The sequence below is a fragment of the Pollicipes pollicipes genome, unplaced genomic scaffold (genome assembly GCF_011947565.3).
Source record: "Pollicipes pollicipes isolate AB1234 unplaced genomic scaffold, Ppol_2.1 Scaffold_5724;HRSCAF=6776_pilon_pilon_pilon, whole genome shotgun sequence".
NCBI lineage: Eukaryota > Metazoa > Arthropoda > Thecostraca > Pollicipedomorpha > Pollicipedidae > Pollicipes > Pollicipes pollicipes.
Window position 1 is genome coordinate 51,843,572 of NW_023596746.1, and position 10,932 is coordinate 51,854,503.

Sequence of the window (10,932 nt, forward strand, 5' to 3'; positions counted from 1 at the left end):
GGCCAGGCGGGATGAGCCCTACAGAGCCTGCGGCGGGTCGGCCGTGTGACATGCCATTGATCCACGTCTGTCAGACGGACACCCAATGCGCCGCTGTCGACGCATCTCGCCTCCCGACGCCGGCCGGTATCGGCAGCAGCCGCGGCCGCGCCCGGCGCTCGTCACGTGCACTGCAGAGTGCGCCGCCGCGGCAGACGCGCCGGTCGCGTGCCCCGCTTTACACAAATGGCGGCGCCTGCCGCAGCAGGCGGCGGGCCGGGCCGCCGGTGGTGATCGGCGCCGATCTGGGCTGTGGCCGCCGCCGGCCGAGAGTGACGAGCGTGCGCGCACCGCCGGGGCGCGAGTGTCGCCAGCACGGCGGAGCTGCGCCGGCGGCCGGCGCTCTCGCTCGTGCCCGTGAGGGAGAGAGCCGGCGCGGCGCCGGGCCGGCTGCCGTGTCCTTGGCACGTCACCGCTCCTGCGGATGACGAGCGCCCTGGCGGCAGGATCTCTGGCTGTGCGCCGGCGTCCGGCAGTCCGCCGGCAGCCACGCGACTGCTGCAGCGATGCGGCGCGGCACGGGACGAGGCAGCGCACAAATTTACTCATCGGCGTGCGCCTGGGAGTGGGCTTGCTTGTTTGGCAGGGGCACAAGCTGATCGGGCAGGGCCCGGCGCTGGAGTCGTCCGGTACCCGGGGTCTCCACACGGGCCGTTCGATCCCATTTGCGTGCGCAATCGTTTTGGATGGCTATACCCGCGCAGACGCCTGGCGACGAGATGATCCGTTGACCGCGCGCCGGGAAAGTTTGGCTTGCAACAGTTCCGCGCCTCCCGTCGTCACCTGATGTGTTTATGTGGTCACTGTACCGCATGCCCCCCAGTTGCATCAGTTCCCTGGCCCCTGCAGTGTGTCCGCTCGGAGGCTGAGGGTGACACGGCACGCTGTCCTGCCGCACGCGGCTAACACGACTTGTCCGGACTGCTGCCGGTGGTCCGTGACCCTGCGCTGCCTCAGGCGGCTCTGCTGACCTATCGCCGGCCGCTGGTGGTGGTCCGTGACCCTGTGCTGACTCGGGCGATTTTGCTGACCTGTCGCCGGCTACTGACGGTGGTCCGTGACCCTGTGCTGCGTCAGGGCCGTTCTGTTGACCTATCGCAGGCTATTGACGGTGGTCCGTGACCCTGTGCTGCCTCAGGCGGTTCCGGTGACCTGTCGCCGGTGGGTCGGCCGGCTGGCCGAGCGCCGCCGCCGCCGCCCGTCACCTACAGCGGACTGCGCTCAGAGCTGCCGGCCGACGTCCGGCCTCCGAACGGGATCGACCTCAGCCTCTGCGCCCAGGCTGTCACTCTGCTGGAGCCCACCAGCACGGTAGGAGTGCCGGGCGGTCTGCCGGTGTCCGCGTCACCCTCCGCTCAGAGGTGTGGTCTGCCGGTGTCCGCGTCACCCTCCGCTCAGAGGTGTGGTCTGCCAGTGTCCGCGTCACCCTCCGCTTAGAGGTGTGGTCTGCCGGTGTCCGCGTCACCTTCCGCTCTGGGGTGTGGTCTGCCAGTGTCCGCGTCACCCTCCGCTCTGAGGTGTGGTCTGCCAGTGTCCGCGTCACCCTCCGCATAGAGGTGTGGTCTGCCGGTGTCCGCGTCACCCTCCGCTCAGAGGTGTGGTCTGCCGGTGTCCGCGTCACCCTCCGCTCAGAGGTGTGGTCGGGCCGACCAGGATGGTGTGAACCCTCACAACAGGCCGGTGTCAGCGTTAGCCCGCTCATCATTTTTGGTGGGGCAAGCTAGTACGATAAGAATGCCGCCTGCTCCTCCGGCGTCTACATTACTCCGCTGTATGACATGGCAGGGCGGACCAGCATGACAGGGTCCCCTGTAATGGACCAGTGTCCACATGATCCCGCGTACCGACTCAAGGAGGATGTGCCCATTGATCCTCCATCGGTCTGGCCGCGTTGGACTGGCTACCGGGCTCGTGCCCCAAGTCCATGACGTGGCAGCGCCTCTGGAACCCCACTTGACCACCAGCGTCTGGTCGCGCCGTCCGGAGCGCCGCAGCCCGTGTGCGCCGATCGGGGCGGGGGGAGCACTCGGCCTGCGGCTGGCTGCGCCGTCCGGAGCGCCGCAGCCCGTGTGCGCCGATCGGGGCGGGAGGTGCACTCGGCCTGCGGCTGGCTGCGCCGTCCGGAGCGCCGCAGCCCGTGTGCGCCGATCGGGGCGGGAGGAACACTCGGCCTGCGGCTGGCTGCGCGGCCTACCTCGACCGGGGCGCTTCGGGCGGGCCGACGCTCGCGTGCTCCGTCCCTCGCTTGGACACGCGCTTCCCCTCCCCCCCCCCCCCCCTGCACGCCCCGCACGTGGTGGCGGCTTCAGGACACTGGTACTGAAGTGGCGCAAAGAGCGCTTGTAGGTTCGCGCGGAACACCGACTGACGTCATGCCTGCGGACAGGAATCAATAGCCCAACAGCGCTGGAATGGGACGAGATGCTGGTGGTTTGGTCGGGTGTGGTCTCGCCCTCCATTCGCATTGGTGCGGGCGCTCTCCTGTTTTTGTTGACGTGGTCGCCATTAAGGTGAATACTCAAATTTAAAGATGCTGAAGCGAGCATCGAACATGATGAAATAAGCTCACTTGTACCTATCGGTATATTTTCAAATGGAAACGACTGCTCTACACAGAACAGCTTCTCGGTTTAGTTATCGTGCTCGTCAATACGTCACGGCTAGATTACGTCATCGTGCCTTGCACAGCATTGATTGAGAGAGCTAATGGTCGACCGTTATATCTGGAAATCGTGTTTACGAGTGCCATATCTGAACGACTCGACATTTATATTTTCTTGTCCTCGATTGCGGCAGAGCTAATGGAGGAACACGATTTTAATGACATGATTTTTGTGCCATGGATGCCTGGATGACCTTGAAATAGTCTCCGTAATAGTTACACCCCCGCAGGCGTGTAGCTCAGAAGCTAGGCAGGGCGGACCAGCATGACAGGGCCCCCTGTAATGGACCAGTGTCCACATGATTAGGTCTTGAAAGCTCCGAAATAGTCTACGCCGTGGCGGGCGAGCTGCTCAGAAGCTAGAGGGACTTAGGTCTAAAAAGGCATGATTGTACTACACTGAATGACCTTAAAGATGATTGGTTTTGTTCAAAACACCATACACCCTCTTTAAAGGGGGTGATTGGCATTTTTGGGGGATTTTCAATTGAGACAGCTATTTTGAAAATAATTCAGTTTCTGTTCTCCTGTTTCTGAAGTTGTACGGACTATCTCAGTTACTGAGGCATGTATGACGCCATAGAAAGGTCTCACGCATGCTGCCACCTCATCGGCCACGCAGTTCTCAAGGTCAAGACAAAGAAAGTCGTTGAAGCATTCCTTTCCGCGCGTACATCAGCACAATTTCTGGCATCAAAGGACCACGGTTGGCTCTCAACCAACGTAATGCGTGTTTTGCAAGTTTCGAACATGAATCGAGTTTTGTTCGACGTAATGCGGGAATTTGGGCTGTGGTACGAGTTTTGTCGCAACTAAGGCTGGGAGTCGAACAACTTAGGATAGAGCATGTGAGTTCAAGTAGATGAGATGAAATCAGCGACAAATATGTAAGAACGCCACGGAAAGAAGAACCCCACGAGAAAATAACAGCGCATGGTAATTATCGGGTTCAGGAAACACTGCCACCTTTCGGCAAGTCCAAGTACTACAAGTGAGTCTTCCCGTCCGCCACAGTGGCAAGTCCGACGCGGCCACTCGGGCAGCCACCCTGATGTCATAAAGACCTTCCATGACGTTTTCAAACTGTGGTGCACTGAGGAAACTTCCACTTTGTAGTGATTTGCTTTGCATAGAGCAGTTTGTGTCGCTTAAGCCAACAGTGGCAAGTGAGCATATTTCATCATATGTGACAGGTGTTCAGTATTAGACAAGCTGGATCTACAAGGAACACTGGAGACGAGACCGGGACTTAGAGGAAACCAGTTTCAATTAGCCAAAGGCAGGGGTAGAACTATGAAGATGCAGGTGTCATTTAGTCAAAGAGTAGTTATTCATTGGAATGGACTGCCAAACGAAGTTGTAGTAATTCCCTCCTTAGCAACATTTAAAAACCGTTTGGGCAAGTTCTTTAAGTCTAAGGATCTCGTATATAGCTAAATTCGGGCAGGTGAGGTTCAGATTAGTTCAATAATGGTTGAGGAACCTAGGGTAGGCCAGCCTCGATGGGCCGTTATGACCCTTTGTTTGCCTGATGTCTATATGTCTATATGTCTATATTTCTTAAAATGTTGGCATTCCTTTTAAGGTCATAGCGTACCATGAGGCCGTGAGAGGTAAACTTCGAAATGCATGTATATGCAGAACAGTCATGTTTTCATGGGCATTTGGCCATTTTACGTCTATGCTATCATTCCTCATGAGGTGTTAGCTTTCCCGGAATTGCACGTCTGTCGCCTAGTCATTCGCTTTGTCCCTCCCTATTTGTGTCCAAAAATATGGTCATCAGCCTCATGTACATGGTATTTACAGCAGGTCGCAGGCATGGCGGCTTTTTGTGGTACTGACAGCTTTCTGTTCCAGTTAACGTTCCCAAACAAGACACATCTTGCTCTGAAGCGAGTTTCTCCTCACCTTTTTGCGGGGTTCTTTTCACCTGGGCCATGCTCAACCAGTGGTGACTGATGACACATCTTGAACGAAATCTAGACCAATCAGCGACTGCGCTCGGCCGCGGCTTAAACCAGATATGGCAGCCTGGCCGCATACCGACTGTGGGGTTTAGGAATGCCGAACGTCTCCATACGAAACTAGTTGTGGTTGAAGCGCTTTAAACGTATGTTCTCATTCACTGCCCTAAATATGTATCAAATGAATGGATATTTAAAAGAAAACTGTTCACAATAGTTTCAACGTACGTCTTGTCAACAAACGAGCATTGGCCATTTCTAGATAATTGTTGGTCGCCACCATAACTTACCTGGCAGCACACAAAATCCTATGCTAACGGTGTTATTGCTTGATGTGGCTCCAGAGCTATTATTGTGCTTGTCTAGCATGATTCCTCTAAGGGGTGAGGCCTCTCCGCTGTTGGTAAGTGGTGTCCAGGGGCCGTGTTTCTGCAGCCCTCGTGCGACAGCGCACGGTGCGGATCCAGCCGCTATCTTTCCTACGATTACTGCCCACACCCTTCCTCCCTCTCCGTCCCTTCCTCCTCCCCTGCCGTTGTGCCTGCCACACCTCTCGGGTCCGCCATCTCTCCCTCTCTCGCAGTTCTCCCCTTCCCCTCCCCTCACCTCCCACTGTGCCCTGGTCTCCGTCGTCTGACAGAGCCTTTTGGCGTTCTTATAGGGTGGCAGCTCACAAAGTTCGGCCTACAACTCTGTGCCGTACACACCGCAGAACAGCGTGGCCGACTCGGACTCGATCGCCGACGTCTCGCTGCCGTCGTTCAACTCTCGCGAGCTGCTACAGCGGATCGAGCTGCGACGGGGTCCGCTGGGTGGCTTCGAGGGCGCCGACGACATCGGCGCCTACCCCTTTACGCCCAAGAACAGCTTCGTAGAGAGCAACCTCGAGACGGCTTACCGCCAGATGAACATTGCCGAGCTTGACTCGGACATGATCCTGCAGAAGGTGCACGAGAAGAAGCGCAAGAGCAACCTGTTCGACGACATCACCGAGGAGGAGGGTAGCGGGCCCGGCGGTGGTGGCGGTGGTGGTGGCGGCGGCGGTGGTGGCAGCGGCGGCAGCGGCGGCGGCGGCGGCGGCAGCGGCAGCGGCAGCGGCAGCGGCGGCGGCGGCGGCGGCGGTGGCGGTGGCGGTGGCGGTGGCGGTGATGGCGGCGGCGGCGCGGTGGGCGGCGACTCGCCCGAGCACAGGTGAGAGTGCCGTCCAGCTGGCTGTTGCATGGATGTGCCGCTTGGTGGCGCGCCGGCCGCCCGCTCGCCCGCGCCGCTCCAGTACTGTCTGGCGCTGCCGCGGCCGCCGCTATCCCGCCGTCGGAGATGTGGCCGGGCGAGACGCCGGTGGCGCGGCAGTCGGCCGAGCCCCGCCGGCCGCCGCCAGCTGCAGGGGGCAGGGGCGAGGGCACCGGTCCGGCGTCAGATGGCACGGCCGGCCCGGCCCCCGCCTCAGCGTCGGGCTCGGGCGGGTGGCCCGACACCAGAGGGGACGTGATAACTGCTATGGTCCAGGGAGTGCGGCGCGATCGTCCACGGACAGGCCGCGGACGGGGGAGCGCTGGCATGAGTCATCGGCATGAGTTAGTCGTTTGCACTGCGCTGGGATGCGGTATCGAACGGCGCCATTGAATTGCTGAGTCAGCCGACACGTTATTCTGCTAGAATCGAGACCATTTTGTGTTTGAATATGCTTGCTTATATCTTATATTATGCTTTGCTCCATCAGCTTGCGATGAAAGCAGTATATGTTTTATGTTGTGTTTACCTCGCAGCCTGTTGCTGGCCAGACTGCACTGCTGTGTTCCTGCCCTGCCGGTGTCACGCATGCTGATCGCTGTGCTGGTGATCACCTTGGCTTGTTTGGAATGTTTTTATTCAGCTAGCCTGTCCTGTGAATGCCACTGGTCAATACACGTGCAATAGCCTGCATTGTGACTTTGGGTATTTCACCTGCTCGGGCTCGCACGCTGTAGTTTATAGACATCGTAAATGGCAACAAGGCTTTAAACAATACAGTTGCCTGCATTGCTGAAAGGCCGCAGAATACAAGCATTGAGTTTGCGGGCATCTACCCATGCGGGATGCCATTTGGTAAGTCTGCTCTACAAGTGGGGTTAAATCTTCACAGTATCTTCAGATGAACGATGAATGGATCTCTGACTTGAGAGTACTCGACCTAGCCCCTGAGCGTGATCGCGACGGCGCGCGGTACGTTCACCCCGCCCATGCCTGGCACCTGGGCTCCGTACCTCCCCCCTTCCTCTCTCCCCCACCGCTGGCGGGAAGCGCAGCTAGGCGCTCAGGCAGACGTGAGCATGCGTGAGGGTCCGGCAAGTAATGAGACTTTGTTTATATGCAAGGCAAACGTTAGTCATCTAATCCACGGTCAGTTGCGGCGTAAAATGCCGCCAGCGTCTGTTTGAGTCCGACGTTTCTTGAAGTGCCGATGATTCCGGCGGCCGCAGCTGGAGAGTGTACCTGACTCCGAGGTTATGATGCAGGATATTGGGCCATTATTGATGGGCAAATCAACCGAGAAAAATCAAAGTGGTTATGTTCAGCGAATAATGGGTATATTGGTAGAGTAAAGAGGCAATGTGTTATGAAAGTGTTGCTGATTATGATGTACGGCCAGATTAACGTTGGTTATCTTCAGAGATGTGGATCAGACGGGCCATATACGTCGTTCCATTTCAGACGCACGTTCTTGTAGAACATTACCGATGTTCATGTAAACCCGCGAAACCATCAGTGCCAGGCAATACCCATCAACTTTTCTAAAAACAAAAAGCGCGATGTTAGGATTCCAAACAGACGAGAAAGCTATCCATTTCATCATGAAGTGTAACCATCGAACAAAACAAACATGAAAAATCAACACAAAATGGCATGATCAAACTGATGATCTACTGCCAGAGTCCTACAGCTGCCCCATTGATGCTCAAGAGCAATGTGTCAATTGACCCTACTTTACTCCGACAAACCAACGTGCGTCACCGCAAACGTACTTCGCGGGACTGCGCACTCCCCCCTAATAGTGCGTACATCGACAGCAACACCCTATCCATGACGAGATGGGTTACCATACTTTGCAAAATGGCCGCCCGCTCGCTCCCACAGACCAGCGCCACAGCGAACGTCTAACTCGCCTCACCTTGACGGCAAACATTCTAGCGAAAGGAAGAGGATAAACGACTTTTGGGCATGCTGGAAACGGTTTGACGGAGAGACTTATCCCTGTTCAATCGGCATGTAAATACTCGTAGAACCCCGCAGCTCTTTGAGGAGTCTCGATTAGGGCCGAAATTATAGCCATGCAGCACAATCACCACTGCTTGTACAAATTGTAACCATGCAGCACAATCATCACTGCTTGTACATGCGTTGTATTGAACAGGCTTGTCGTTAATGCATCCTGTTACGGTAGTTAAAAGTCAAATGTGCAGAGGAGAAGTGGCTGTCAGTCATCTGCCACTTGCGTTTTTTTATGTCACGCTAGTTGTCCCGCAAGCCGTCATCCAGCGGCCATAGGGCCACTTATTCAACTGACGTCATCACCTTCCGTCCTACCAGACGGCTCCAGCGTAGCTCTTGGCGCGGCTCGCAAGTCAACATTACGAGCATGCGATAACGCCACGGAACCAATTGAATTGATAGTCGACTCACCGGATAGCCGCACCGGGTATACAAGAGGTCCCGTGGTTAATGTTATGTTTTCGCGTGTTGGATATTCATTTGTATCTGAAGATGTCAGTAGAATTAACGAAACGTAAGATCTATGAATATCAATGACTTTTCGATCTATATGTTGATTTTATGTTATGGACATCGGCCGTATTCTACAATGGTATTCACGTGAAAGAAACGAGTTATGCGGGCCATGAATCTACATCTAAGAAGATAAGCTATGCTAAGTTGGTTATAGCTGTAACTAGCAATATATATATATATATATATATATATATATATATATATATGTATATGTATGGGTGTGGGTGTGGGTGTGGGTGTGGGTGTGGGTGTGGGTGTGGGTGTGGGTGTGTGGGTGTGGGTGTGTGTGTGGGTGTGGGTGTGTGTGGGTGTGGGTGTGGGTGTGTGTGGGTGTGTGCGCGTGTGTGTATCGTCAGCTGTCTTTTACCTTGGACACTGCCAGCACATTGGATTCCGTGACACCGGGCCCAAAAGGAACGGAAGCCGTGCCTGGTGTCACCGTGAAACGCCGATCAGAGGCGGAGCGGGGCGGGATTGTTTTCTCGCTATTGTGGCGCACCACCGGCAGCGTAGCCAGCACCAAACATTCTAAAGATTTGGCCGCCATGTTGAAAGTTGACCGGTTCGCGCACCATAGCCCTTACTGCCGTCTGTGTTGACGCGGATCTTGCCGTGGTCCGGGTGTACACTGCCTCTGCACAAGTGCGACCAAGGCAGTGGGGAAGCCTCCCTCCCCCGTCCATCATGGATCTGCCTTTTCCTTTTTCACCTTAGATGGCTCTCGACAGGAAGAAAAATGAGCCCAGTGCCCTTCCATTGAGCTTTCCCCACACCCATTGGCGCACGCAGGGGGCACAGGGGGCGCGTACCCCTCCCCCTCGTAGCCTACGATTAAGGGCCCGATTTGATGACCCGAAGAGCCCGAAAAACTGCCTGGAGGTCCCGTTCAGGGGCTCGGCCCGAAGGACCGGGTACTCCAATACCAACTGGAGGGCCCTGTGCGCTGATAAGGGCCCCCGAAGTATATAAGGGCCTAAATTTCGGCCGGACACGAGCGTTCTAGGAGGCCCGAAGACCCGAATGGGCCAACGGGGTCCGACGACCAAGGGCGCGATGGGACGGTCTAAATGTATAAAGGGCTGGGTCGGGGTCTTATTCAGGGTCCCTGGCCTGCGAAGACGGACCCTCAAAGATTGGTCAGAGGGCCCGTTGTGCCGATCGGGGACCCCCTGAGTCAATATTGGCCCATATGTCGGTCAGGTACCACTAGTACCGCACTGTCGGCTCGACATGGGTTTGAGGGCTCACTTCCCAATCATCTATAGAGCCGGGGCCAGTGATCTACACTGGTCTGGGGCCTTCTATCTGTCAGGGATCCACAGCGCCTAACAGAGGATCCTGTGCTCGCAATAGCCCCGAGCCGACCAAGGGAAGTCGAACAACAACAACACGAACAACGAACAGTCGGTTCCGTGTTGGTCTGAGCTCTGGGGCCCCATTTCCCAAGCAGGAATAAGGCCGGGCCGTGATTTACATTGATCGGGGCTCCTGTATCGTTCAGAGGCCCACAGTGCCTAACAAGGTATTATGTGCCAGCAAAAGGCCTCGAATCGGTCAGGGGAAGATTTGCCCATCCAACCCAACTCAGCATGGGCCCGTTGAGCTCAACTAGGGTCTATGTGCCAATTATTTGACCACCCGCGTCGAACAAGGATGTTGTTGCGCTGATGTCGATTCATGTGTCGATCCCGGGTCAACTGCGCGGGTCAGAGGGCTTCCCGCGTCAGGGAGATATATCATATCAAATCATATTCCCGTGATATGATGTATACCTCTAAGGGCCTCCGGGTTACGCCGGTGGATGCCGCTCCGTGTCACCAGAATGATGGCCGGAAGACACACCGCGGTGGGACAGAATGGCCCTTCAGCTCTTGACCGAGAACAGCAATGCCCCCGTAGTGTTGTACTCAAGGGGCCCCTTGAGTTCAACACAAGGAAAGAAATGAAGTCTCATTAGTTTTGAATGGAGTGGGTCGAAATGAGTTTAAAAAACGCACAAAACCATCCCATGTTCGCCTGTGAGCATTCATTCTTTTGTAGAATCGACTAGTGGAACAAGCGTTAAAAGGTTTGAGCCTGCGCGCTAGGTGATAATAGTGTAAAGGCTGATGCGTTTTCGTTAACAACTGCGCGTCTGGGAAACCTCAGGTACGGGATTCAACTCCACGCGGTGTCCACTCCCCTCGCCAGGGTGAGAGACCAGTCCCGCCATATAGCCCCAGCAGCTGAGTGTGTCATAAAGCCCCAATGACACACCCGTAATATTGGGGAGCAAGGATAACGATGACTTGGTTTGCAGTTTTCGTAAAACCGAACAGTGTTGGCCACTGCAAGTAAGGCCAGGCGCCGGGCGCCGTACGCTCAACGGCGACCATCGTAAAATAATGTTTCTAAATGTCTCAAAATTTGTTCGTACAGTTCAAACATTACACTGGGTATTTTTGGTTACAACTCTGAGCTTGTGGTCTGGACAGATCAACAGTTACGGCAACACCAGCA

General features: G+C 55.9%; 1 protein-coding gene across 1 annotated transcript in view; it reads left to right on the top strand.

The window, feature by feature from the left end:
* The window catches only part of pn (exopolyphosphatase prune), a 38,334-nt gene that overhangs the window by 21,459 nt on the left and 5,943 nt on the right, over positions 1–10,932 (top strand). The window contains exons 8-9 of the mRNA XM_037226626.1: positions 1,178–1,350; positions 5,330–5,699. Of these exons, the coding sequence (XP_037082521.1) occupies positions 1,178–1,350; positions 5,330–5,699 (543 nt within the window). The remainder of the gene's footprint in view (positions 1–1,177; positions 1,351–5,329; positions 5,700–10,932) is intronic.